The sequence below is a fragment of the Hyla sarda genome, chromosome 3, assembly GCF_029499605.1.
Source record: "Hyla sarda isolate aHylSar1 chromosome 3, aHylSar1.hap1, whole genome shotgun sequence".
NCBI lineage: Eukaryota > Metazoa > Chordata > Amphibia > Anura > Hylidae > Hyla > Hyla sarda.
In genome coordinates, this window is record NC_079191.1 from 339,632,744 (window position 1) to 339,659,637 (window position 26,894).

The 26,894-nt window shown below is 42.3% G+C and overlaps 1 protein-coding gene and 1 long non-coding RNA gene across 2 annotated transcripts in view; one reads left to right on the forward strand and one right to left on the reverse strand.

Moving 5' to 3' along the window:
- Nucleotides 1-5,074: 5,074 nt before the first annotated feature.
- FAM98A (family with sequence similarity 98 member A) overlaps nt 5,075-26,894 on the reverse strand; it is a 29,556-nt gene continuing 7,736 nt past the window's right edge. The window contains exons 4-8 of the mRNA XM_056567414.1: nt 24,325-24,506; nt 19,487-19,567; nt 14,823-14,939; nt 13,359-13,526; nt 5,075-6,049 (exon numbers count right to left, since the gene is read on the reverse strand). Coding sequence (XP_056423389.1) covers nt 5,216-6,049; nt 13,359-13,526; nt 14,823-14,939; nt 19,487-19,567; nt 24,325-24,506 — 1,382 coding nt within the window. The 3' untranslated portion in view covers nt 5,075-5,215. The remainder of the gene's footprint in view (nt 6,050-13,358; nt 13,527-14,822; nt 14,940-19,486; nt 19,568-24,324; nt 24,507-26,894) is intronic.
- Nucleotides 12,900-19,455, forward strand: LOC130362617 (uncharacterized). The gene is made up of 3 exons (XR_008891492.1): nt 12,900-12,970; nt 18,810-18,993; nt 19,086-19,455. It is a non-coding gene; the product is annotated as an uncharacterized LOC130362617 (long non-coding RNA).

Sequence of the window (26,894 nt, forward strand, 5' to 3'; positions counted from 1 at the left end):
AGTTGCCATGGGCAACTTTTCCTCTGGACAGGTTTTGATAAATCTCCCCCTCTGCGTTTGAGCAGTGAAAGCAATTTTTTTTAATTGAAGTGGCTAAATGGGGCCTTGTTTTAGGATTAAAAAAAAAAAAAAAATTATAAATATGCAAAAAAAAAAAAAAAAAAAAAGTGGTACCAGAGGTCACACTTTAATAATAACTATTAGAAAAGACAGGAAGTAAACAGGTTTGATCAAGGTGAGGTATGGGGGTTCAATACTGGACTGGTGAAACTAAACATTTCTTTGCGACATGACAGCTGATGATGTCATCATGGAACACTCAGGGCCTATAAAAGGCTGCAGTGGCATCAGGTCTTATTTCTCCATGACAGCAATAGAAGAGCTAGATGAAGACATAAGGGTGGGTGTATTATTTGACCCGACCCTCCAGAAGAGGATGACCAGAGAACAGAAGGTGGGTGGATAGGTAGCTAGCTGACTGACTGGCTAGCCCAACCAGCTAGTCAGCTGGCTGGAGGTATTAGAGGGAAGGGGGCCAACGTTTATCCTCTTTAACAATATTTATGTATCACCATCTTGGATATATTTTATTTAAAAACAATGATATTGCTGTGTACATTTCTTTAGTTTAGAGGTGTGATGGGTTACAATAGTATGTATTAAAGCCTTTTCTTGTTATGCAAACTTTTGTGTTCTTTTTAAGCCTGTGTGCTAAGTTGTGGTTGGGGTATGTATACAGATGAGTGTCAGGCCTTAGACACTTAGACCTGACCCTCTAAAAAAATTTACCCCAGGCCTGACCACCCAAAACTCATACAGACTCCAGAAAAAAAAATACATTCCACAGGGTGTGAGGCTGCAGATGCCACTGCAACTCCTTGCTTCCAGGACAGAGAAATAATGACACTTCTAAGGACTGAAGTGAGAGGGCATGGCAATAGGGGGAAGTTGCCAACACACACACAGAAGTGGGGGATGAAAACTTCGCCAAATCAGAACAGCCACACCATGACACTGACAGGATGGACCTGAGCTTTCAACAACACTGTGTGCAATCTGCGATGTGCTGCAATACAGCCCCCAGACTCTGCTTTGCTTCTCACTAAAGTAGGAAGGTAATGGTCAGAACTTCTGTAGTGGTGGTGCGGGTGGCAATATAGCACTAGTAGTAAGGAAGAGGCCCAGCACTCACCAAAGTTGCAATGAAGGTGGATCTTTTATTCACATAGCTTGATACCAAAGAAACAGGATGCGTTTTTGGCAGGATGCCTTCCTCTACTGTCTTAACAACAGAGGAAGGCATCCTGCCGAAAAGCGTCATGTTTCTTTGGTATCAAGGTATGTGAATAAAAGATCCACCTTCATTGCAACTTTGGTGAGTGCTGGGCCTCTTCCTTACTGCTCACTAAAGTCAGGCAGCCACAACAGGGAAGGGGTAGCCCTTCAATTCCTCTGGTCCATTTCCTATATAAAGGTCTTGGCTAATAGACTACGATGGAATAATGTGAAAAGTAAGAGGGAGCAGTCATTCAGGAACTTTATTGCTCACCTTTCATACAAATCAGCATTCTCTGAATAGGCTTTTTTCACAGCTTCAAAATGCGTTATGTACAAAGAAAACCCAGCAAGAAGCAATATGTGGCTCTTGGTAAAGGCTTAATAAAGATTACAAACTCAAACAGGCTTTATTTCCTGCAGCATTTGTAGAGAATTTTTTAACCCAAATTGTTGAGATTTTCTTAAGGGATGGGAAAAAACAAAAAACAAAATGGTGAACTTCTACCCAACTCCAACTCACTTGGTTCGTCTAAATGGACAAACTACAAAGTTTTCTGAGAGAGATTTTCAAGTAACATTACATAACATTAACCAAATTTTTTTTTTTTATAACTGCACTTAAAGTCTGAAATTGATCACCAATATACCGTTACACAGCATTGCATTGTCTCCTATGGCATTTTAGAGACTTTCTGGACTGCCTTGCTGCAGTAGAGCTCAAGTAATAAAGTTTAACTGATCAGAAAAGAAATAGCCAAAACAAAGCAATAAAAAATAAAGCTGAAAATACACCATACACAAATGCATTAGTTGTGATTTGCCTTTTACTAGCTGCTATAGCACTATCCCCATAATACTCACATACACTCCTGGAGAACTGTGAGTGAAGTCCAGGGACAGATGTAAATAGTAAAGGAATTTACTTAATGACAGGAGCATATTTTAAAACCATATACTCCCTCTGCATATTAAGCCAAAAATAAGGAAAGGGGCTGCAGAGGAGGAATAATAAAAATAAAGGTTTATCAGTCATGAGTACCTGTGGCCTTTTCAAAAAAACATGTACTGTCACCATCTCTGTGAAGCTGCATGTTTTTAGTTTTTTTTTACTTTGCATCTGTCCAATAATCATCGTTGCTGTGTTAGTTTTTAGTGCCTGACATGCCAATGAGGACCAATTTTTTTTTTTTTTTTTTTTTTTTTAAGAGGAGTGCCCCCAGTTCATGCCACATTGAGAGCAGTGGTGACTGTCCGCTGACAATACACAGACTGCAACTATATCCATAGACTGTCACCGGGGTGGTGACCCTCGGACATGAGCCTGACGGTATCCCCATTGAAAACTTAACATCACTGATAACTAGAAAAATGAGGACCTAAGAAAAATAAAAAAACAGCTCTTAAATCTGTAGACAGCACATGTTTGTTTTTTGAAGAGGACACAGGTTTTCTGGAAATGGAAAGAAAAAATTAGACCAACAAAACACCCCTCATAATTCTGAACTTAAAAGTAGTCCAGAATATTTTTTAAAAAAATTTTAAAAAATAAAAAATCTAAGAAAAACCCTTATCCTCCTATCTGCAGGATAGGGAATAAGTGTCAGATCGCGGGGGGTCCAACCGCTGGGCGCCTCGGCTCTCTGCATGAATGAAGTGTGTCAACCACAGCACAAAGCGGTGCCCGATCCACACCCCCTCAATGTACTTCTATGTGAGAGCCGGAGATACAGTGTTTGTGTATCTCCCGCTCTCCCATAAAGATATGGGACACTTCATTAATGCAAAAAGCTGGGTAAGCAGGTGGGAAATCGCAGGCACTGATCTGACACTTATCCCCCTATCCTGCAAATAGAGGATACGTTTTTTTTTTATACTTGATAACTCCTTTAAAGGATAAAGTTTTTTTTTATCCATTATTCCCGGGCTGCTGGAATAAAAGAAACTTTAACTTACCTTCCACCGCTCCCCCTAGTCCTGCTGATATCGCCATCCTGTCCTTCGGCTCCAGTCTTCTTCTAGCTTTAGGTGCCAGACACATCCTACTGCGCTCAGATAATTGTTGGCCGCAGTGATCTCCCACCTCAATCGGTGTCCGGCTGAATGGCAGTGTCACGCAACAGACCCAGGCACCAGCAAGATAGATGGGCCTGTTACATGACACTGCGGCTCAGCTAATCACCGGCTGAGGTGGAACATCACTGCGGCTGGCAGTTAGCTGAGCACAGTAGGATGTGTCGGGCACCTAAAGCTGGAAGAAAACCAGGGACAGAGGATGGAATGGCAATATCAGTGGCACCAGGGAAGCGACAAAAGGTAAGTTAAAGTTTATTATCCGGCAGCCCGCACAGCGGCTAAAAAAATAATTTCACTGGAGTTCTCCTTTATGTATTTTGACATGAGTGCTTTGAGCAATTCATTCTGTGGATTTAAAAGTCTATTCAATGAGATGTATTTTTTGGTGTTAAAAATATGCTTCTTTTCCACAAAAAGAGCTAAGCCAGAAGAATAAATGCCTTCTGTCCATTTGTGTCTAATAATGTCTTCGGATTGGGTTTAAGGCATTATCAAAGATTTCAAGAAGAACAAAATGTGGTTCTGCAATAATTCACAATTATACCTTTAACATAAAGAGTCACTGTTGGGATCAACTCCTCTTAGTGTTTTCGGCTCCCGAGACCCCTGGACAATTCACCTTTCAAAATGGTCAGGCTAGTCACACATAGATGGATCAGATTCAAGATAGCAGGTTCTTGTTACCAGCTCTTAACTCTAATGAAGGAAGTCCGAGGTGGGGGTCTCCCTTCTGTGACATAAATAGGTTTTAATAGATCCTATGGAGTAGAGTTGTTGTCAGTCTCTTTCAGTAACAAAATTCTATACAAAATGACTTGTCAGTCACTGTACTACACCAGGGATGAACATATTAGGCCAGTTGCAACAAGTTTTGGAAAAATAAATAAAACAACTGAAATATTAGGAAGCCATGGAAGATCTATTGCCATAAAGAGCAAAACGACACCTGAGACACATGCAGCCCTGCACATAATATGCCTGTATGGACAGCAGAGATCCTGAGCTTAAAAAGGGGTACTCCGGTGGAAAACTATTTTTTTTAAATCAACTGGTGCCAGAAAGTTAAACAGTACTTAGCTGCTGTATGCTCCATTTTATTTTGATTTTTTTTCCAGCTGCTGTATGCTCCGCAAGAGGTTATTTTCTTTTTAAATGTCTTTCCTGTCTGGCTACAGTGCTCTCTGCTGACACCTCTGTCCATGTCAGGAACTGTCCAGAGCAGGATAGGTTTGCTATGGGGATTTTCTCCTGTTCTGGACAGTTCCTGACATAGAGGTGTCAGCAGAGAGCACTGTGGTCAGAAAGAAAAGACATTTAAAAAGAAAAGAACTTCTTGTGGAGCATACAGCAGCTGATAAGTAATGGAGGGATTAAGATTTTTAAATAGAAGTAATTTACAAAATCTGTTTAACTTTCTGGCATCAGTTGATTAAAAAAAAAATGTATGTTTTCCACCGGAGTAACCCTTTAAGACTGTGTTCACATGCTACAGCCAAAAAGCAATAATGGTAAAAATGTGCATTAGTGGTACTGCTAATTTGCAGCAGTGTGTGAACACGGCCTTAGCTTAGTCTTGTGATGTAAGGTGGGTCATTGCTAATTATAATTGCACTTGATGCAGTTTGCTAAATAGTAAAAGCAGGCTGATAACTGACACCAGATCCTGTATTGTATGAAAGGTGTGTGTTTAGACTGAATATAATCAAGAACTTTTAAAAGGAAATTAATTTTTTAGAGATTTTATTTACTCCACACATGCAGTTGACTATATTTCAACTGATCTGAATGAAAAAAACAAAACCTTTTCTGATCAATGCATCACTCATATTACCTGAGCTCTACTGTGATCATAGATGGAATAAGCTCAACTGGTGTAGTGCCTTCCTTGTTGAAAACCAGATTGATTATATTGATAGCCTCCATGCTGAAAGTGCTGCTCAAATTGACCCCCTTGGTTATAGCTCTGTGCCCCACGACCACCCCAACCACCACCATGTCCTCCTCTTCCACCTCGGCCACCTCGACCTCCTCTGCCACCTCCACGGCCACCTCCTCGGTCATTTTGATGGCCACCATCTTGATATCTGTTGTCTTGTTGATAGCCTCCACCCTGAAATCCACCTCCAGAGTAGGATGAGCCTTGATAGCCACCGTATCCTCCTCCTCCTCCTCCTTGGTAAGTGCCTGAATTTTGATAACCACCACCTTGGTATCCACCACTACCTTGGTATCCACCACTTTGAAATCCAGAATCTCTATAGCCACTGTCTTGATAGTGCCCCCCAGTATTACTGCCACCAGCATCTGTCCATCCTCCTTGAACTTTGCTTCCTCTTCCTCCTCTGTTACCACCTTGATCATAGCCTCCACGTCCTCCACCACGACCACCGCTTTGTTCATAGCCTCCTCGACCACCACCATGTTCATAGCCACCTCGTCCGCCACCATGGTCATGGCCTCCTCTGCCGCCACCATGTTCATAGCCTCCTCGGCCGCCACCATGTTCATAGCCACCCCGACCACCACCATGTTCATAGCCACCTCGACCACTGTAAGACTGTTCATAACCACCTCGTCCTCCACCTCTACCACCTTGTGGGGGTCCATCTTGTCTCTTCTGCCAAGGGGGCATTTCAGGGGGAGGAGGCTCTATTTCATTTGGTCTACCACCTCTATCAGGAACTCTTCCCATTAAAACCTGCAAATAAAGACATATATTACTTATAAAAGGTTACAAAACTTTTACATTGTAAATTAAACCTGTGTACAAATAAAACACTTGCTGAACACTGTGGTTCCTTCAATAAGTGGAGGTGCCAGGATTCAGACCTCAACCAATCTTATATTGAAGGCCTTTCCTTCAAAATTGTACATATGATCTACATAAAAAAAACAGCTACAAGTTCGTGGCTGAAAGAAAACCTATATGGCAATAGGAGGTATTCCTATTGAAAAGCTCTGTTTAGGGAATCATACAGTGCCCCACTATATACAGTATATACACCTTCTTTATATTGAACTGCAGGTACTTTGTGCATGTAACTTTGCTACTGACATTGCTATAGCTTTAAACTAACAAACATTGGCTGCAGCAATAACTCCTACTCTGTGATTATATGGCCATTTTTATAGGTTTTTGTTAAAATTTCTTAGTTATTAGTTATGGATTAAATACTTTAGTACTAGTCATTTTTAGACACAGTGGCTTACTTGCATCATGTTGCTTTGTCTTCCTTTTACAACTGTATGATGTTGATAAAGTTATCATATTAGTGTATGCTAATAACAAATTATCGAAATGAATGTAGAACGTGTACACCTATGTAGATATTCTTGAGCCAAATACATTCTAGATGCCACATGCTAACAGATTACAGACACCAATGCCCCCCCACACAGGAAACCAATTCACAGCAGTAAGAAGACTTAGTTAAAAGATGTTAATTAAAACTCATAAGTCTGTGTCGGGAATATTATTACTTCAATTCACACTTTATGATCCAGACTTCAGGATGTCTGGGGTCCAAGGTGAGACTGCCCTTAACATAGTATAGTTTGTAAGGCTGGGGAAGTAAAAAAAAAAAAAACATTCATCAATCCATACATTTAAGCCTACAATGTGTTGATCCAGAATAAGGCCAAAACAAAACAAAAAAAAAATAAATAAAATAAATAAAACACTGATACTGGGTGCTACAGTTAAATTTCAACTAAAATTTCTAACTTTTTTCCCCATGTAAGTTGGTAAAGCCCGCAGGACGGTTTTCTTAATTCCGCTCCTTCTGAATTCCTGACCATTACCTCCAACGTGTGTTCCACTCCTGCAACAATATGTATGTACAATCCCGTCGCTTTCACAAACATTCTGTTACAGCTTTTAGAGATAGTGAAGAATTTATGCAAATATTAGGGCTAAACATATTTATGTCAAGATAAAGTAAAGCGCCACACATGACAAATAACTTGGGCCCATTTCATCACTTCCCCTTAAGCCATTTCATCACACACCAGGGCTCAGCGGGCTGTGTCTGTGACTATTGTCACTTTCTGACTCCCGATCCCCCCTGCGCGGCTGTGATGAGTCACTGAGCACTGGAAGGACGTAATAGGATGTGATGATCACTTGCTCCCAGTGCTCAATCATAGTTTGGAAGGGAGCATCATCACAGCCCAGACTGCTGCTGCACAGATTTTACAGGAGTGTGCAGGATTTTGCGGGACCCAATGTATGTTCTGCAACCCTCTGCAAGTTTTATATCGAGCGATTCGCCCTGTTCCCGTATTAACCCCTTAAGGACTCAGCCCATTTTGGCCTTAAGGACTCAGACAATTTAATTTTTACGTTTTCATTTTTTCCTCCTCGCCTTCTAAAAATCATAACTCTTTTATATTTTCATCCACAGACTAGTATGAGGGCTTGTTTTTTGCGCGACCAGTTGTCCTTTGTAATGACATCACTCATTATATCATAAAATGTATGGCGCAACCAAAAAACACTATTTTTGTGGGGAAATTAAAAAGAAAAATGCAATTTTGCTAATTTTGGAAGGTTTCGTTTTCATGCCGTACAATTTATGGTAAAAATGACATGTGTTCTGTATTCTGAGGGTCAATACGATTAAAATGATACCCATTATTACATACTTTTCTATTATTGTTGTGCTTAAAAAAAAAAATCACAAACTTTTTAACCAAATTAGTACGTTTATAATCCCTTTATTTTGATGACCGTGCGGCGTTCTGAATGATCGGATCCCCGCAGCAGCGCTGCGGGCGATCCGATCATTCATTCAAATCGCACACTGCCGCAGATTCCGGGATCTGTATTGATCCCGGCACCTGAGGGGTTAATGGCGGACGCCCGCGAGATCCCTCATAAACCCATGCAAATATGGGGTCATACATTTACCCTCAGAATTCAAAGGTGAATGCTATTTGGACCAGATGATCTGCACTTTTTCCTTGGTTAGACAGTTGACATTTAACGGAGAGTTTACTTTATCCCTCTGCATTTCATCTAACACCTGAAATCTGCTGAGACTGCAAAAAATAGTCTCCTATGGGGACATACAAAGTGTAAGCAAATTAGTAAATAAAAGTTTAAAACATTTTTTTTTTAAAAAGCCCCTCCCGCAATAAAGATTTAAATGGTCCCTTTTTTCCTATTTCACCCCAAAAAGTCCAAAATTGCACATCACATTCTAAAAAATAAAAGAAATAAAGAAATTATTATAATTAGAATAAAATGTCAGTCACATGTACACAAAAAGGGTATCAAAATAACTACAGATCTCGGCGCCAAAAACTAGCCCTCATACAGTCCCGTATAGGGAAAAAAAACAAAGTTATAGGTGGCCAAATTAGGGAAATTTTAAACATACTTTTGTGAAAATTGTTTGAGTTTTATAAAAGCAATACGATAATAGAAAAGTTTTTAAATATGGGAATCATTTTAATCATATTGACCCACATAATACCCTGTCATTTTTACAAGAGTGAAAACAAAACCCTCCAAAATTTGCAAAGTTTCGGTTTTGTATTCAATTTCCTCATACAAATATTTTTTTTAGGTTTGCCATGAATTTTATGGCAAAAAAACAAGCCCTTATATTGGTCTCCAAATAGTATAGAGGTGGGGGATGAGCACTGCAACACTAGTAGTGGTAGCCTTATTTAGCACTAAAGATGAGCGAAGTTACAGTAATTCAATTCATCACAAACTTCTCGGCTCGGCAGTTGCTGACTTTAGCCTGCATAAATTAGTTCAGCTTTCAGGTGCTCCAGTGGGCTTGAAAAGGTGGATACAGTCCTAGGAGACTCTCTTCTAGGACTGTATCCACCTTTCCCAGCTCACCAGAGCACCTGAAAGCTGAACTCATTTATGCAGGCTAAAGTCGGCAACTGCCGAGCCGAGAAGTTTGTGACGAATCGAATCACTGTAACTTCACTCATCTCTATTTAGACCAATAGAAGAGGTCCCGGTGAAGTATGTATGGGGTGCTAGACACTAGTAGAACAAGCAATTCCACATAAGTATCCAAAACGAGGAAGAATGAATATGTCTGCACTCACCATAACGTTGCAATAAAATCCAGACTTTATTGTAGAATGTCCATATACAAGAACTGGAAGATGCGTCTGTGACGTGAAACGGTGGTGTTGTTCCAGTGATACACTCCGTCTCCAGGCTTGGGGCTGCCTTCCCTCCCTGCACCCGGGTGAAGCTTGTTTTATATATGGACATTCTACAATAAAGCCCGGATTTTATTGCAACCTTATATGGGTCTGTGGATAGAAATATAAAATAGTTTTGGCTCTTAGAAGGCGTGGAGGAAAAAACAAAAACACTAAAATAAAATTGGCTGTGCCCTTAAGGCCAAAATAGGCTGTGAACTTAAAGGGAACCAATCATCAGATTTTACCCTCTATAACGCCTGGCAAAGCGTTATACAGGGTAAAATCTTTCCTCACCATCCCCGGGGGATGCTACTGCCCTCAGGTATGGTGAGGATGAACTTATAAACTGCTCCCCACCGGCCCCGTACGTGGTCCCCTATGCTTGATTGACGGCCCATGTCATCGCTCTGCTCACTGAACAGATGGAGCAGAGCAATCAAGCGGAGGGGGCATCGCTGCCGGCCGAAGACACAGGACTAGGTGAGAGGAGCTCCCCGCCCAGGGAACTACTTACGGGGCCGGAGGGGAGCAGTTTATAACTTCATATCTTCACCATCCCTGGGGGCAAGAGCATCCCCCAGGGATGGTGAGGAGAATGATTTTACTCTATATAACGCTTTGCCAAGCATTATATGTAGGTAAGACCAAGTGGGCCCTGAAGACCAGAATCCTCGAGCATTTGGGGGATATTAGGCACCGAAGGGAAAAGCCCCTAGCCAGACATATGTCTGAACAACATCTCGGACAGACAGACAACCTGGTGTTTATGGGAATAGAAAAAGTGTGGCCGTCACCAAGGGGTGGAGATATTGATCGGGTCCTGCTACAGAGGGAGTGCAGATGGATCTATACACTAGGTACCTGTACCCCCTTGGGTCTAAATGATCAAGTCAATTTTACCTGTTTTCTGTAGTTAGTGGGTACCTCCCTACTTGGTGACTTTAGGCAGTCAGTGGAGGCTGTAGCTAGCCTTAAGTAAGTGTCAACAATATACCAGGGACTCCTCGAGGCAAGTAGGAGGTTCGAGAGCAGGTCCGCCCTTTTTAAGGCGGGACATCCTGCCTAGGGATAGGGCCCATAGATATATCTTAGGGTCAGTCCAGGCTCCCTAGGTCCTTGCTATATTGCTCTCCTCCCCCTCCTGTTTAGGGAACCATCCCACATAGGGAGGTACTAGCTAGGGTTTTACCCCATATGTACACTCTTTGGATAAAACAAAAGAGAAAACATAAAACACTAACTATTATATGAGCTATACATCTACCCTCCTCTGCGTGGTCATCCATCTCCGAGCATTGGTTTTATCCAATTAAAATCTTCTATCTTCTGGAGCTATCTAATGGGCAAATATGGGCTGTCTATGAAGTCATATCATAATCCATAGAGCTTTATGGCAAGAGTGCCCACTGAGTTTTTTGAGGCACCTAGATTGTCATTATTGTGCTTTTTCAATGTTTTCATGCAATCTAGTAATCAAGATTGTAGCCTTGACTCATATCTCCACTGGTGTTCATTATTTGGATATGTGGAGATGTGAACCAGATAGTTGCCAAATTATAATTAAGCCTGACTTCTATATAATGTATCTGACATATCCTTATTAGATTTTACTTTCTTGCGTTCTGCATTCCTCCCTGTGCATAGAAGTAGAAGCTCTGGCTGAGCTTTGTAGGTTATGCATAAAAGCTTTTTGACTTTAGCCTCAATCACCAGCAGCGGTGCGGACGCCGGACAGGATCATTATTCAGCTCTCTCACATTGAACACCAATGGAGTTTGGGAACTGTTAAGTGGACCTGAGGAAGGCATCAGCAGATGCCGAAACGCGTTGTCCCAATACTTTCAATAACATTTTGTTATCCTGCACGCCTGAGTATTCCTGTAATTTCACCACTTGATCAGCGCCTCCATTGTACCGGCTTTTTCCCACATTATCTCCCTACATAGCCTCAATCACGTGACCTATTGTTTACAAACCGCGGCGGTCATGCGGCGAGCGCATATAACGTCACAGGCCGAGATCCCAGGTACGGTAGCGCACAGTAGCCGGAATTACTGCAAGGCTCCCCGTCACTACGGGTTTGTGCGCTCCGTCCTGGGAACGGCGCATCTAAATTGTAAGTAGTCGCTTAGCGGAGTACAACCTTTTTTTCAGGTACAAAACCGGATTATACTGATGGGGGATTCCTATATGTGTTTTCTCCTTTAGGTACGCTTGACCCAGTCACCAGAACAGTGAGTGTAGTACCTTTATGTGTAATTGAGGCAGCACATTATATCGGAACTTGTGTCTGTTTTTCTTTACAGATGGACTCCTGATGTCCTGTTCTATTACAGGTGGTCTTCTACAGTTTTGCCGTGATTTTAAGATTCTTTCACCTACCATTTGTTAACAGGGTGCTCTCGATATCGAAAATAATTATTATAGGGTATCTGAGTTTTGCGGATTTGCCTCTCCTGAAGACGCCACTTACTGGTGGCCGAGACGCGTTGAGAGCTATGAGAACTACACCCTACTAAATTGTATTTATCACATGCCGGAGAGCGTTATATCGACCAGTATATTTAATCTTTTGTTTTGGGTTATATTTGAGCACTATAATTTGGTGATATTTTAACTTTTACCTATTAAAAGTTAAGTATTAATACACCTCCCCAGGGAATTAGAAATTATTTCCTTATAATTTCGCAAGCTTTATATAGGGTAAAATCTGATGATTTGTTCCCTTTAAGGGGATAATCTTCCTCTATGATTGAAGAGTAGTTTTATCAGTAGTAGTGGAGGCACATATTTTTCAATGCATTAGTTAGAGGTTGACTGTTAAAGGGGTACTCTGGCCCTAATACATCTTATCCCCTATCCGAAGGATAGGTGATAAGATGTCTGATCGCGGGGGGTCCCGCCGCTGGGGATACCCGCAAACTGTCATAGCGTACTCACCTTTGTGAGCTCTCCCCAGCGCTGGAGGCTCCGAGTGTGTAGCGTGACGACCACGGGGCCGGAGTATCGTGATGTAACGACTCCACTCCCTCAATACAAGTCTATGGGAGGGGACATGACTGTTTCATCGCGGCGGTCCCGATCAGCCTGACTGAGCAGCTGGGAATGCTTTTTTTTTTTTTACTTTAGATGCGGCGATCAACTTTGATCGTAGAATCTAAAGGGTTGATAACAGACATTACCGCGATCGGTGATGTCCGGTATTAGCACTGTGTTCCGGCTACCATTAGATGCCTGGACCGACCAGATATGACCCTGCGTTATATCGTGGGATTGGGCACACGACGTACTGGTATGCCCTGCGTCCTTAAGAGGTTAAGTTTGCCAACAGCCATCAGCACCAGGAAAAGCAGTTAGCTTTTATTCCCCAACAGCTATCCAATGTTGCCAGTAGCCCTAAGCAACGAATACAGCTGACAGATTCACTGCAAGAGCATTTTAGGTATTCAAGTCAAGACTTTTTCAAGTATAGTGTATGGGAAAATTGATCATCAGTCATGGCATCTAGGTAACTGCTTCCCAACTGTGCTAATTCAGTCAACAGGCAAAAAAACATAATATCCCATAAAAAATATCAATTATATTATCTGAATCTTTCAAATAAGGTATTATAACCAATACATATACTTTTATTAGCATATATGTGTACATAGGGGGAGATTTATTAAACCCTGCGTAGAGAAAAAAATTGCGCAGTTGCCCATAACAACCAATCAGATCACTTATTTTATTTAAAAAAAAAAAAAAGAGAGAAAAATAATAATCAAAAGAAGCAATCGGGGGTTTGAAAATTCTCCCCCATAGACTCTGATCTAGCTCTTTCTACCTACCTTATTAATGGCACAAGCAGTTTTCTCCCGGATTGAACCGCTACTAGTTTTCAGGATTTTTGAAAGATCATGCCGAGCTGCCAGCAGGTGGGCCACAGAAATTGAGCTTTTCAATGATAAGGATGCACGCTTCGGCTGGTAAACCTTTGCCAGCTTTTCAGTATGACTCTGTGAACGATGAAAGAAGCAATTCAGATGTTATTGAAGGGAATGATCCATGAGTTTCCAAATGTTAAAAGATTTGATGACAGAAGCATTTCTGGGAATGTCTTTTGAACAGATGAATAATATTACATTCACTGACGCTCTCTAGTGGTTTAGTGTGTTGCCTGAAGTCTGACATTTACTGAGCAAAACAATGTTCACAACAACTGCAATGGTGGTGTAGTAAAGCGATTTTCTCAACACAGACTTATATGGCATATTTACTAGTCTGTCAAGAAATCCCACTGAAAAAATAAAAATAAGATAGAATAGGACTTTAAAGGGGTAGTCTGCCCCTTGACATATTATCCCCTATCCAAAGGATAGGGGATAAGATGTCTGAATGCAAGGGTCCAGCCGCTGGCACCCTCCCCAATCTCCGACGCGACACCCCAGTCATCCGGTGCACACAGCAAACTCCACTCCATGCCGGATGACAGGCGACCAGTGTCACACCCTTTCCATTCATGTCTATAGAAGAAGCCGTGAACATGAATGGAGAGGGCATGGCATGACGTCAGAAACAGAAGCTCCAAGCATTCTGTGTTCAGAATGTCGCAGTGTCGGCTTGGAGATTGCAGGGGGTCCCAGCGACCATATTCTGCAACTCCACATACTAGTGGCGTAAGTCACATGTCACGTGAGTGCTGCGCTCTGTCGGTAGAGTGTATGCACCGGCAGCTCAACAGCTCTCACATGACTGCTTTCAGCAGTCAGAGCTCAGGACATGAGAGCTGTATGTAAACTGCCGATGCATGAACTCTACCAACAGAGCGCAACGCTCACGTGACATGCAACTCACATCACTAGGACGTGGAGTCGCAGAATATGAATATGCTAACTAGGGGGATGGCTAACTGAGAAGACGGAAAGAAGCAGGGGCAGCCAGCCGACGGGACCCTGCCTCCTTAGAGCGACTCCCTGAATTCAGAAAAGGAACTTCACCAGCCAATATTTCGGGAACCACAGCACGGATTATAGTAGGTGACCCCTCTTTGGATTCCTGGTCACCCACACTATAAGCCATCATATTGGGTTTAGTGTGGGTCATCAGGGCGACAGTTTTCCTTTAATTACAAAACAAGGCTGAAAATGTGGAAATAAAAACCCAACCCATTCCGGATAGGTGCATTAATCATGTGAGACACTATGTAAGAAGATGAACTATTTGCCCATCAAACCTCACTACTTATAGCAGGATGATGTGACCTCAGTGATAACATACAAAAAAAACTATAATGCAGTTGACAACAGTTCTACCTTTGCCCTTTCTGACCAGCCAAAAGACTGCACGGTCACATCCAGACGTTTCACTAACATTTTCCTCCGGACTTCATACTCGTTGGTTATGGCTTGGTTAATTGCTTCAATTTTCTCCTATAGTAAAACAAAAAAGTTACACAAATTTGGTATAGCTGTTATAGTTAGCACACGGTGAATTAAAAAAAAAAAATATTATTATTATTATACCTACAGTGGGGCAAAAAAAGTATTTAGTCAGCCACCAATTGTGCAAGTTCTCTCACTTAAAAAGATGAGAGGCCTGTAATTTTCATCATATGTATACCTCAACTATGAGAGACATAATGAGAAAAGACACCTGTCCACAACCTCAAACAGTCACAATCCAAACTCCACTATGGCCAAGACCAAGGAGCTGTCGAAGGACACCAGAAACAAAATTGTAGACGTGTACCAGGCTGGGGAGACTGAATCTGCAATAGGCAAGCAGGTTGGTGTGAAGAAATAAACAGTGGGAGCAATTATTAGAAAATGTAAGACATACAAGGCCACTTATAATCTCCCTCGATCTGGGGCTTCACGCAAGATCTCACCCCATAGTGTCAAAATGCTCGCAAGAACAGTGAGCAAAAATACCCGAACGACACGGGGGGGCCTAGTGAATGACCCGCAGAGAGCTGGGACCAAAGTAACAAAGGCTACCATCAGTAACACACTACGCTGCTGGGGACTCAAATCATGCAGTGCCAGATGTGTCCCCCTGCTTAAGCCAGTACATGTGCGGGCCCGTCTGAAGTTTGCTAGAGAGCATTTGGATGATCCAGAAGAATATTGGGAGAATGTCATATGATCAGATGAAACCAAAGTAGAACTTTTTGGTAAAAACTCAACTTGTCGTCTTTAGAGGAGAAAGAATCCTGAGTTGCAACCAAAGAACGCCATACCTTCTGTAAAGCATGGGGGTGTTTTTCTGCTTAAGGACCACGACAACTGATCCGTGTAAAGGAAAGAATGAATGGGGCCATGTATCGTGAGATTCTGAGTGAAAACCTCCTTCCATCAGCAAGGGCATTGAAGATGAAACATGGCTGGGTCATTCAGCATGACAATGAGCCCAAACACACCGCCTAGGCAATGAAGGAGTGGCTTCGTAAGAAGCAATTCAAGGTCCTGGAGTGGCCTAGCCAGTCTCCAGATCTCAACCCCATAGAAAACATTTGGAGGGAGTTGAAAGTCCACGTTGCCCAGCGACAGCCCCAAAACATCACTGCTCTAGAGGAGATCTGCATGGAGGAATGGGCCAAAATACCAGCAACTGTGCATCATCTTTTTAGGTGGGAGACTTGCATCCATTTGCACCAGTTTTTCATCCGTAAGTAGACTCCTGCAGCCGGGGCTACTCCTACTCCCATCATGGAATATACTTCTTTCCATGATGGGAGTAGTAGTTCCCTGGCTGCGGGAGTCTGCCAGCTGCTGGGGAGGCTACATTAGTGTTTGTACTACCCCCATCATGGAACAGACTTTGTTCCATGATGGGGGTTGTAGTACAGGGGCTGAGTGATTGATTGCATCGGGCCTCATTTCTGAGACAGAAGTTATTAAACAGGGAAGCTGGCCGCATGCTGCGCTCTTCTGCGATGCATCGTGTGTTTTTTTACTTTCATTTTTAAATCCCCCGCCGGAGCCCTGAATGGCCCATACAGAGGAGCCATTCAGGGCTCCCGGCGGGTTTTTAAAATGAACATTGTGAGTCGCAGCGGGGCCATATGTATATTAAAAGCGCTGTGGGGGGGTGAAGATATATAGCGCTGCAGGGGGGCAGACATATAGCACTATATATCTAGCCCCCAAATGCATTTATAATATTCTCCCCGCAGCGCAATTATAAAGATATGACCCCTGCCTGCGTATTTATAAATATATACCCCCCCGCCAGCGCATTTATAATGTGCCCCCCCGCCAGCACATTTATAATGTGCCCCCCACCGGTGCATTTATAATGTGCCCCCGCAGCGCTATATGTGAAAAAGTATTCTATCATATTTATGTCAGTGTAGGGGGCCATAGAAGAGCGGCCACCTGCATCCATACATTATACAGGAGGATCACAGCGGGTGTCAGGAGTGACATTCGCTGCGGTCTGTCTTTTAATGCAGGTACTACAGCTCCCAGCATCGAGCAGAGTGTGCTCCATGTTGGGAGCAGTAGTACCTGCAGTTAAGGACAGATCACAGCGGGTGTCACTCCTGACACCCGCTGCGATCATCCTTCATTCCTGATATGCGGAGCGGCTTTCTCCTGTGCTCGCATCTCTGCTCCGTACTCCGGCCAGCCACTCACCATTCATATTTCCAGCTGAAAGCAGGGATTGGCTGCAACCATGCGGCCAATCCCCACTCTGGGCAGAAAATATGAATGAGTGATGTGAATTTCTATTTACATTACTGGCCGGCCCGGAGTGCTGTATAGAGCCGCTCCGCATCTCTGCTATATTATGGATAATCACATCGGGTGTCAGGAGTGACACCCGGGGCAATCTGTCTATTAGTACAGGAAAGACTACTCCCATCATGGAACAGTGTGTTCCACGCTGGGAGTAGTAGTACTAACTAAAACATATTAAAGAAAAAATGATGTGAATAGAATTACCATCACTTATTCATATTTCCCGTAGAGAGCTGTGATTAGTCAGATGGTTCCAGCCAATCACAGCTCTCTGCGGGAAATATGAATAATAGGTATATATACGGCGGATACTCCTACTACAGTGGGACCAGAGAAGAGCGGCCGGCCGCCCACATCTATACATTATACAGCATGATCACATCGGGTGTCAGAAGTGACACCCACTGCGATCTGTCTATTAACCCCTTAAGGACGCAGCCCTTTTTTCACCTTAAGGACTGAGCCCTTTTTCGCAATTCTGATCCCCGTCACTTTACGCATTAATAACTCTAAAAACACTTTTACCGAATATTCTAAATCAGAGATTGTTTTTTCGTGACATTCTACTTTATTTTGGTGGTAAATTTTCGGCGTTACTTGCATCCTTTTTTGGTGAAAAATCCCCAAATTTCATGAAAATTTGGAAAATTTTGCATTTTTCTAACTTTGAAGCTCTCTGCTTGTAAGGAAAATGGATATTCCAAATAAATTATATTTTTATTCACAAATACAATATGTCCACTTTATGTTGGCATCATAAAATGGACATATTTTTACTTTTTGAAAGAACTAGAGGGCTTCAAAGTAGAGCGGCAATTTTCAAAAATTTCATGAAAATTGCAAAATCTGAAGGGACAGATGTTACAGAACTACAACTCCCAGCATGCCTGGGCAGTCTAGGCATGCTGAGAGTTGTAGTTTGGCAACATCTGCAGGGCTGCCATTTGGGTACCACTGTAACAGTGGTCTCCAAACTGTGACCCTCCAGATGTTGCAAAACTACAACTCCCAGCATGCCCAGACAGCCTTTGGCTGTCTGGGCATGCTGGGAGTTGCAGTTTGGCACCCACTAGGAAGAGCAGCAGTAAATATCGCTTACTTTATTCGGATAGAATAACATTTTTTTTTTTTTTTTATTCGCTCATTTCTATATATATTTGCTTCGGGACATTCGGAAATAAATGGGTTTACGTTGTACATTACTAATAATATAGGTGGCTTATAATTCATGAATGTTCTCAGGCTCCTGAACAGATAGATGCTCCTTGTATCTGTTGCAGCTCAGAGCAAATGATGGAGGTCCTGACTGAGTGATCCAGTCTGTGAACTCAAATGGTACTTGGAAATAGTTTTCTAAACCTGACAACCCCTTTACTATTTACCCCAGTGTATACATAGCCTTCTCTTGCTTATCTCAAATTGAGGATATAAATGTTTATTCAACCCAAAGCAAAAACATTTACCACTTTTGGCCATGTATAAAAAAAAAAAAATATATTATATTTATATATATATATATATATATTATACAGAAATTCTTCTTTTGTTTACTCCCAGGGCTAGAATTGTGCAATTTAAATTCTTGACAATGGGCTCATGGGCAAGAAAAGACATTACTATCCACACTGCTGATGAACCATGAGAATAGAACTGGCGGAGGCCCCCTTAAAGGCATTCATTGCAAAGAAGAGAAGGACACTTGAAGAGTCCTCGGGTTTTTAAGACTGAGAATTTGCCAACAGTATCCTTAACTTTTGCAGTACTGTTCTAATCTAGATAGAAAATATCAGCAATGTGTTTTGTGCTTATAGTAATTTCCCTTGACACTACTAGGTCTCTGTGAAAATTAAAGGGGATGTCCCCTTTCAGAATGTAGCCCCGCAAGATCAGCTGATCAGTCTCCTTCGGGCACCCCCAGAAATCCAATTACTTTGCAGGGGAATGTTGTGACCAGTCAAGCATTTCCTCTGTAGAGGCCACTGCAGGGAAAATGTTGTATTACATGGTAAACACTCAAATGTCAGTCCGCTGGTATGGGAACCGCTAATACAGAGCAGCTCTAAGATATGGCTTATAAAGGGGTTTCCAGGCTAAAGAGCCTTATCTAAGTTTCCTTACGTCCTAATAGGACATAGCTGATAGCACTTTTGCTGATGTTTTAGTTTAATATAACAAATTGGCAGCCATTCATTCGCAATACAACACATCTGAATTAGGATATTGAAGGTACTCACCCAGTGAGATGGCCCCAACGTCTTGCTTAGGAGAGGCTTTCCTAAATGACTAGGTGGCACTTTTGCTAAAGTTTCTTTTAACTAGGATGAAACATAAAAGATAAAAGTTAGGTAAAAAAAACAAAAAAAGCCTGTACAAATAGAAACTTTATTGACATTGTACTAGAATTAACCACTTCCAGACCAGGCTCATTAGCCCCCCTTTCAGACCAGACAGATTTTCAGATTCTTTGTTGAGTAAATGTAAATTCATTAAGCTTCAAAAAATAAAAATAAAAAAAATAAATTCGCGTTCAGTTATTGAAATAATTTTTGCACCATTTTTTTCCCATGATACATCAGGCTTTAACATCATGTTACTGTTTTTTCTTTTAAGTTTTTCTTCTAGACTTTTGTAGAGTGTGCGAGTTTAGCTTGTCACGCAGTGGATTTTCTGTCTGGATGACTACCCTTTGAATACATGTAGTTTCATGTACTGAAGCAGACATAGAATTTTTTTTATTTTTTTTTTTACTGTTGCTGCACAACAGGCTGCAGGCAGTCCTTGGATAAACAACCTTGGATTGATACGCAATATTATAGTAGGGAGAGAAAAGAAATGACACTGGCATGGGAATCATAAAGTAAGTCACCTTATACATAGCAAGATAAGTAAGAACAAAAAGGACTCCAGCTCACCGTAAATCATTAGGTCAAGGAGATACATCTGCAGGGAGCACGAGAGCAGGAAAGCCGAGCCATATCCTCGGTGAAGTAGGATAATCCAAATGGAGGAAAGGGGGCGGGGGGGGGGGGGGGGGGGGGGGAACTCCAGCTCCGCAATACGAGTAAAAATTAACCTTTAATGATGCATGGTTAAAAAATTTCCATAGTCCAAAAATTAACAAAAAAGACAGACAGTGCTCAGAGAGTTAAAACCCACGTCAACCAACGTGTTTCGGACCAACTAAGGGTCCTTAGTCATGGTGCTGCCATGACTAAGGACCATGACTAAGGACCCTTAGTTGGTCCGAAACACGTCGGTTGACGTGGGTTTTAACTGTCTTTTTTGTTAATTTTTGGACTATGGAAATTTTTTAACCATGCATCATTAAAGGTTAATTTTTACTCATATTGCGGAGCTGGAGTTCCCCCCCCCCTTTCCTCCATTTGGATCACCTTATAACATTTACTGTAAAAAATTAGACAATGCACTCACCACCAACTTGATAGATGAATGATCCAGACTTTATTCAACTTGAACATAAGAATACTTCCAAACAGACGGACACACAGGGAGCATTGATGGACAGGTGAGGCGGGGGGGGGGGGGGGCGGTCCCCTGTTCCTCCCCCCCCCCACCGCCTCACCTGTCCATCTATGCTCCCTGTGTGTCCGTCTGTTTGGAAGTATTCTTATGTTCAAGTTGAATAAAGTCTGGATCAGGGGTAGGCAACATTTTTGTAGTGCTGTGCCCAAATTTATGTAGGTAGGTAGCTAGGTAATTAGGTTGCTATGTAGGCAGATAGCCAGGAAAGTAATATGGTTGGAAGCCAGGGAGTGAAGTAGCCAGGCAGGTAATTGGGTAGGTAGCTAGGTAGGGAAGTATCCAGTGCTCCTCCACATCATCCCCCCTCAACTCCTCCACATCATAACCCTCCCCCTCTCACCTGCACAACCCCCCCCCCCCCTGACCTCCTCCACATCATCACCCCCTCTCACCTGCACAACTTTTCATCACCTACCCTCTCCAGCTGATGCCAGGATGATTAAAAAAAAAATACTTTTACTCACCTATACGCAGGCAGGGATCTCCTCAGCAGCACAAGCTAGCTGCGCTCTTCTCCTGCTATAGTGCAGGCGCCGATGAGTGACGGCAGAGTTCACAGGTCTATTCTCAGTGAAGCCGCAGGTCCTGCGGCTCACACCAAGAGGAGGCTTTAGCTGTGTGTGCGCACAAAGCTTAAAGTGGCGCTCGCTCGCCTAGGGATCTGGGACAAGTGTCCTGGATCCCTATTAGCAGAGTGAGTGCCTCTCCACCCGGTGCCCCACGTGCCATGAGTGGCACGTGTGCCAGGGGTTGCCAACCCCTGGTCTGGATCATTCATCTATCAAGTTGGTGGTGAGTGCATGGTCCTCATTTTCTACAGTACTTGTCTATATTGAAGTCTCTCAGTCTTGGGATAAGGGCACCTCCACGATCCAGAGTAAAGTAAGACTGACACACGTGCTGAATGTTGTTTATTACTACTGCATAGCATTGAAGCTGTTTACTACTAGTGGTGTCAGATGTCTTTTCTTTTCTCCGTTTCATTCACCTTAAAACATTGTCACTTCAGCTTTGCTGATTCATCTACTAAATCTTTCATTTTACATATTAATGCTTACCAAATTCATTGTCAGTTTCTATTGGTACATCTCTTAGATGAGTTAAAAGGGGTTGGCCGCCTTTCACACATTTTTATAAATAAACCACTGCAGTAAGTATTACTTACACATACTGCGAGTCTTCTGTGCGGCCTGTTATCTCACATCACTCGGCTCTGCTCCTGCCCCTGTATGCGGCCGGACAGCTTATAATCCATACATGGATGCCTATAAAGAAGCACATGACAATACACGTCACTGTGCTGCAATCTTTGCTTAAGAGCAGTGTACTGCTATGGAGTAAGAACAATAGCATGTATCGTCACATGCTCCTCCATAAGCAGCCATGTGGGGATGATGAGCCGACCGGCTGCATACAGGGGCTTGGGATAGAGGGGAAGCGGAGCCATGTAATGTGAGAGAATGGGACTGTATGGAAGGCTCACAGTATGTGTAATTAATAGATTATACTTACTGCAGTGGTTCATTAAAAAAAAAAAAATTTATAAAAAGGTAGCCAACCCCTAAAAGTCTTTCCTATGAACATATTACCTTTAACTGCTTCGCTCCAATGAGAACAAATACCAAGATATATTGTTCGTTAGTAAATCATAGCTGGACAAATAGTGACAAATGTGCCTAGAATAAGACAGACGTGATAAGACAGTTAGGAAGTCCAATACCTCCACTTAACTTTGGATGTGTTAGGTCTCTCTCTTTAACCCCTTAAGGACCAAGCGTTTTTCAGTCTTTGCACTTTTGTTTTTTTCCTCCTTACATTTTAAAAATCATAAATCTTTTAATTTTGCACCTAAAAGTCCATATGATGGCTTTCTTTTTACGCCACTAATTCTACTTTTTAATGACATTAGTCATTTTACCCTAAAATTTACTGCGAAATGGAAAAAAATATCATTGTGCGACAAAATTGAAAAAACGCTATTTTGTTAATTTTGGGGGCTTCCGTTTCTACGCAGTACATTTTTTGGTAAAAGTGACACCGTATCTTTATTCTGTAGGTCCATGCGATTAAAATGATACACAACATATAGGTTTGATTTTGTCGTACTACTGGAAAAAAAAAAATCATAACTACATTCAGGAAAATGTATACGTTTAAAATTGTCCTCTTCTGACCCCTATGACTTTTTAATTTTTTCACAAATAGGGCAGTATGAGGGCTCAACTTTTGTGCCATGATCTGATCGGTACCATTTTTGATTGGACTTTTTGATCGTTTTTTATTTTAAAAAAATTAGGATATAAAAAGTGACCAAAAATACGCTATTTTGGACTTTGGAATTTTTTGGCACATACACCATTGACCGTGCGGTTTAATTAAGGATATTTTTATGGTTCGGACATTTACGCACGCGGCGATACCACATATGTTTATTTTTATTTACACACTTTTTTTAAAATGGGAAAACGGGGGTGATTCAGATTTTTATTAGGGAAGGGGTTAAATCACATTTATTAACAAGTTTTTTTTTTACTTTTTTTATGCAGTGTTATAGTCTCCTCTAGGGGCTGTAACATTTCATATACTGATTGCAGGCACTGTTCAACGCACTGCCATAGGAATGCATTGATCAGTGTTTTCTGTGCTTGATTGCGCAAGCCTGGATTTCAGGCTTGGAGCAATGAAATGCCGGTCGGACAGCCGGGAAGAAGGTAAGACACCTCTCGCTGTCCTCTCAGCTGTTCGGGAGGCCGCAATTTCCCTGCGGCAGTCCCGAACAGCTCCGCTGAGCTAACCGGCAGTGTATTCTCCCATTTTAGACGCTACAATCAACTTTGATCGCAGTGTCTAAAGGGTTAATACCAGACATCAGCCCGATCGGCAATGTCACGGGTCCTGGTTGCTGATAGCAACCGGGACCCCGCAGATACGAAGCACGTACAGCTTCTGAGTGCGCTTCACAGATCGGGAGCCGGCCACAGACGTAAATATATACGTCCGTGGTCGTTAAGGGGTTAATAAGCATTGCCAAGGAGAAAACAAAATATGTGGTAGATGAATCAGTAACACAAATGCCATGTTTGTACAAAGGTGGCAGTAGTGCATATATGTGGTTAAAGCAAAAAAAAAAAAAAAAAAAAGAGGTTACCTTTCCTCGCTTCCTGGGGGCTCTCTTCCTTTTTGATCTCTTCTCAGGCTAAGACCTACTTACCTGGCATGAAGGGGACAGTATAAGATGGTTGGGCAGGTTCTATGTCGCGATGGCTGCATGTGGAAGGAGCACTTCCCACATGTGGCGACCAATGTACAAATGTTGTTGTCGCAACATTGTTCATACATCATTGTTCATACATCATTCTTCATACATTGGCCATCACATACAGACATGGTGTCGCCCACATGCAGCAACTGCATATTAAACAGCCCATTGTGATCTACATAATGGTCAATAATAACAAACACACACCCAGTTTCTCTCAAGCATTTGCCAAGATAAAAGTATTACCTTTGAGAGTAAGACAAAACTTACTTTTTTCTCAATTCCACTGAAAAACTGGAACATAGTTATATTGGCTGGAGGCTTGGACATTCCGAGAGTCATACATATTGTCTTGAGCTCCTTGAAGACGTCACTGCCACCATCTTGCTCTTTTTTTGCAGGTATATTTACACACAGCATTCTTGCAGCCTCAAGTTCCGATATCAAATACGCTGTGGAGAGTCAGGATTATATTGAAACTTATATTTACCTTAGTCAGACAAAGAATATCTAAAACAATATTTTCCTATGCTACGTTCACACTGCCGCTGTGCTTCACTAAAAGGAGCTCTGACACCCAGTCCATTGGAAGGACGGGAACTGAGCAGAGGAAAAAAACACTTTTCTCCGCTCAACTCTGCCAGGACCCAGCAGTGTCTGCTATGCTCCATCGGTCCAAAAAGAGAGCTGAACTGAAATGGCAGTGTGATCCCAGCCTAATACAACAGTCTGACATTACAATCCCCAAGATATTTACCAAGGTTGTCACAAGTCGTAATATTTTACATTGTTAACAGCAGTAGGGCTGCAGCTAACTATTATTTTAATAATCGATTAATTGCCGGTTATTTCATCGATTAATCGGAAAAAAACGTCAAAATGCCAAAGCTGATTCTACTTGAAAAAGTATGTACAATGGCCATATTAAAAGGCTCTAGCATGTGATGTGGCCAAACAGCAGCAATTTTGGCCTTTTTTTATTTTGTTTATTTTTATTTTTTTTATGCTTACGCCGGTTGCTGTACAGGATCATTATTAATGATCCTGTACAGAAACCAGCATAAGGGAGAATTCCGGAATATAAAAATTGTCGCCCATACTGCCGGCAGTAAAAAAATAAATGTACATACCTTCCTCCGCTCCCCCGGGGCCTCTGGTAACCGTCTCCGGTCTCTGCCGCGATCCACTTCCTGGTTGCCGGTGGTCGGATGAATCAGCCAATCACCAGCCGCAGCGCAATCCGACTTGGCCGGCGATAGGCTGAGCGGCAGTTTGAAAACACTTCAGGACAAAAAATTCTTCACTACACCGGCACCTGCCGGAGTCGGTTACCGGAGGCCCCGGGGGAGTGGAGGAAGGTATCTTTATTTTTTTACTGCAAGCACTATGGGGGCCAATTTTTATGGTCTGGAGTTCTCCTTTAAATTTGATATTGCCACATGGGTATCTATCTGAACTATTAAAATAAAATGTTAATGATTTACAAAAATTTAATTTTAATAGTTCAGACAGATAGCCATGTGGCAGTATCAGATATGTAAAAAAAAATATATATATATAAAAATAAAAAAATACACGTTTTACTTTTTTTGTATAGCAATAGCAAAATGGGGAGCTAATTTTCATTGAAGGAGTGGTTTATTTACATTTTTTTTTTTTTTTACTTTACACTTTTTATATAGCAAGCCTATACACATGGGGGTATGTGCAGACTGCAGAGCATTGCACCCGACCCATGTCTAGTACAGACTCTGTAGTACAAACACTAGGATGCAATGCTCTGCACACCCCTCCATGTGTATAGCAGTGTATATGTACTACATACACACTGCTTTACAAATAGGGGTATGTGCAGAGCATTGCATCCTGGTGTCTGTAGTACAGACACTAGGATGCAATGCTCTGCACATACTACCAAGTGTATAGCAGTATGTATGTAGTACACACTTACACTACTATAAACATGGGGGTATGTGCAGAGCATAGCATCCTAGTGTCTGTACTACAGACACCAGGATGCAATGCTCTGCACATGACCCCATGTGTATAGTAGTGGAAGTGTGTACTATATACACACATGGTAGTATGTGCAGAGCATTGCATCCTAGTGTCTGTAGATGATGCTCTGCAGATACCCCCCATGTCAATATGCAATGCGGCAGTAACAGTGGCAGGGCGCATTAAACAGCAGGAAACTGGCCTAACGGCGGCAGTAGTACAGGTGAGGTCCAGGCCAGCCCGAGGCTCCATAAAATGGAGGCACAATGTACAGAGCGTCCACAAGCAGTGGGGGAGGGGGTGGAGTTGAGAAGCAGTAGCAGCACGCGTGATTGGTGAGCAGTGGGTCAGCAGAAGGTGGGACTTAACGTACAGAGGGCGCGGCCTAGCATCTGACCGCGTGCCCGTAGCAGCCTCATGACCGCCGGCGCCCGGACAACGAATCGGACGATTATTCGATAACGGGATTCATCGACAACGAATCCAGTTATTGAATTTCATCGATTTTATTGAATAATTGTTGCAGCCCTAAACAGCAGTAAACTGCATGACACCTTCATGTCCAAGAGGATATTGCCAGGAAAGTTAGTGGATGGCCACTGTAGCAAGGAAAAGGTAAGTAATATCTGTAGAATTAGGTCTAAATGAACATGTGATCACGTAATAATGTTTGTCCCAAGTCTACAGGTTTAAAAATATTCTTTGTTCAAGCTAACAGTGGAGGGTAGGGGTCGTTCCAGACTGAGTAGGAGTATTAATACCTTGTTTCAAATGTCACACTAGTATTCTGCCATTTCAATGTCTTAGTGCAGGGCTCACAGTACTTCCCCAGCTTCCTTAAT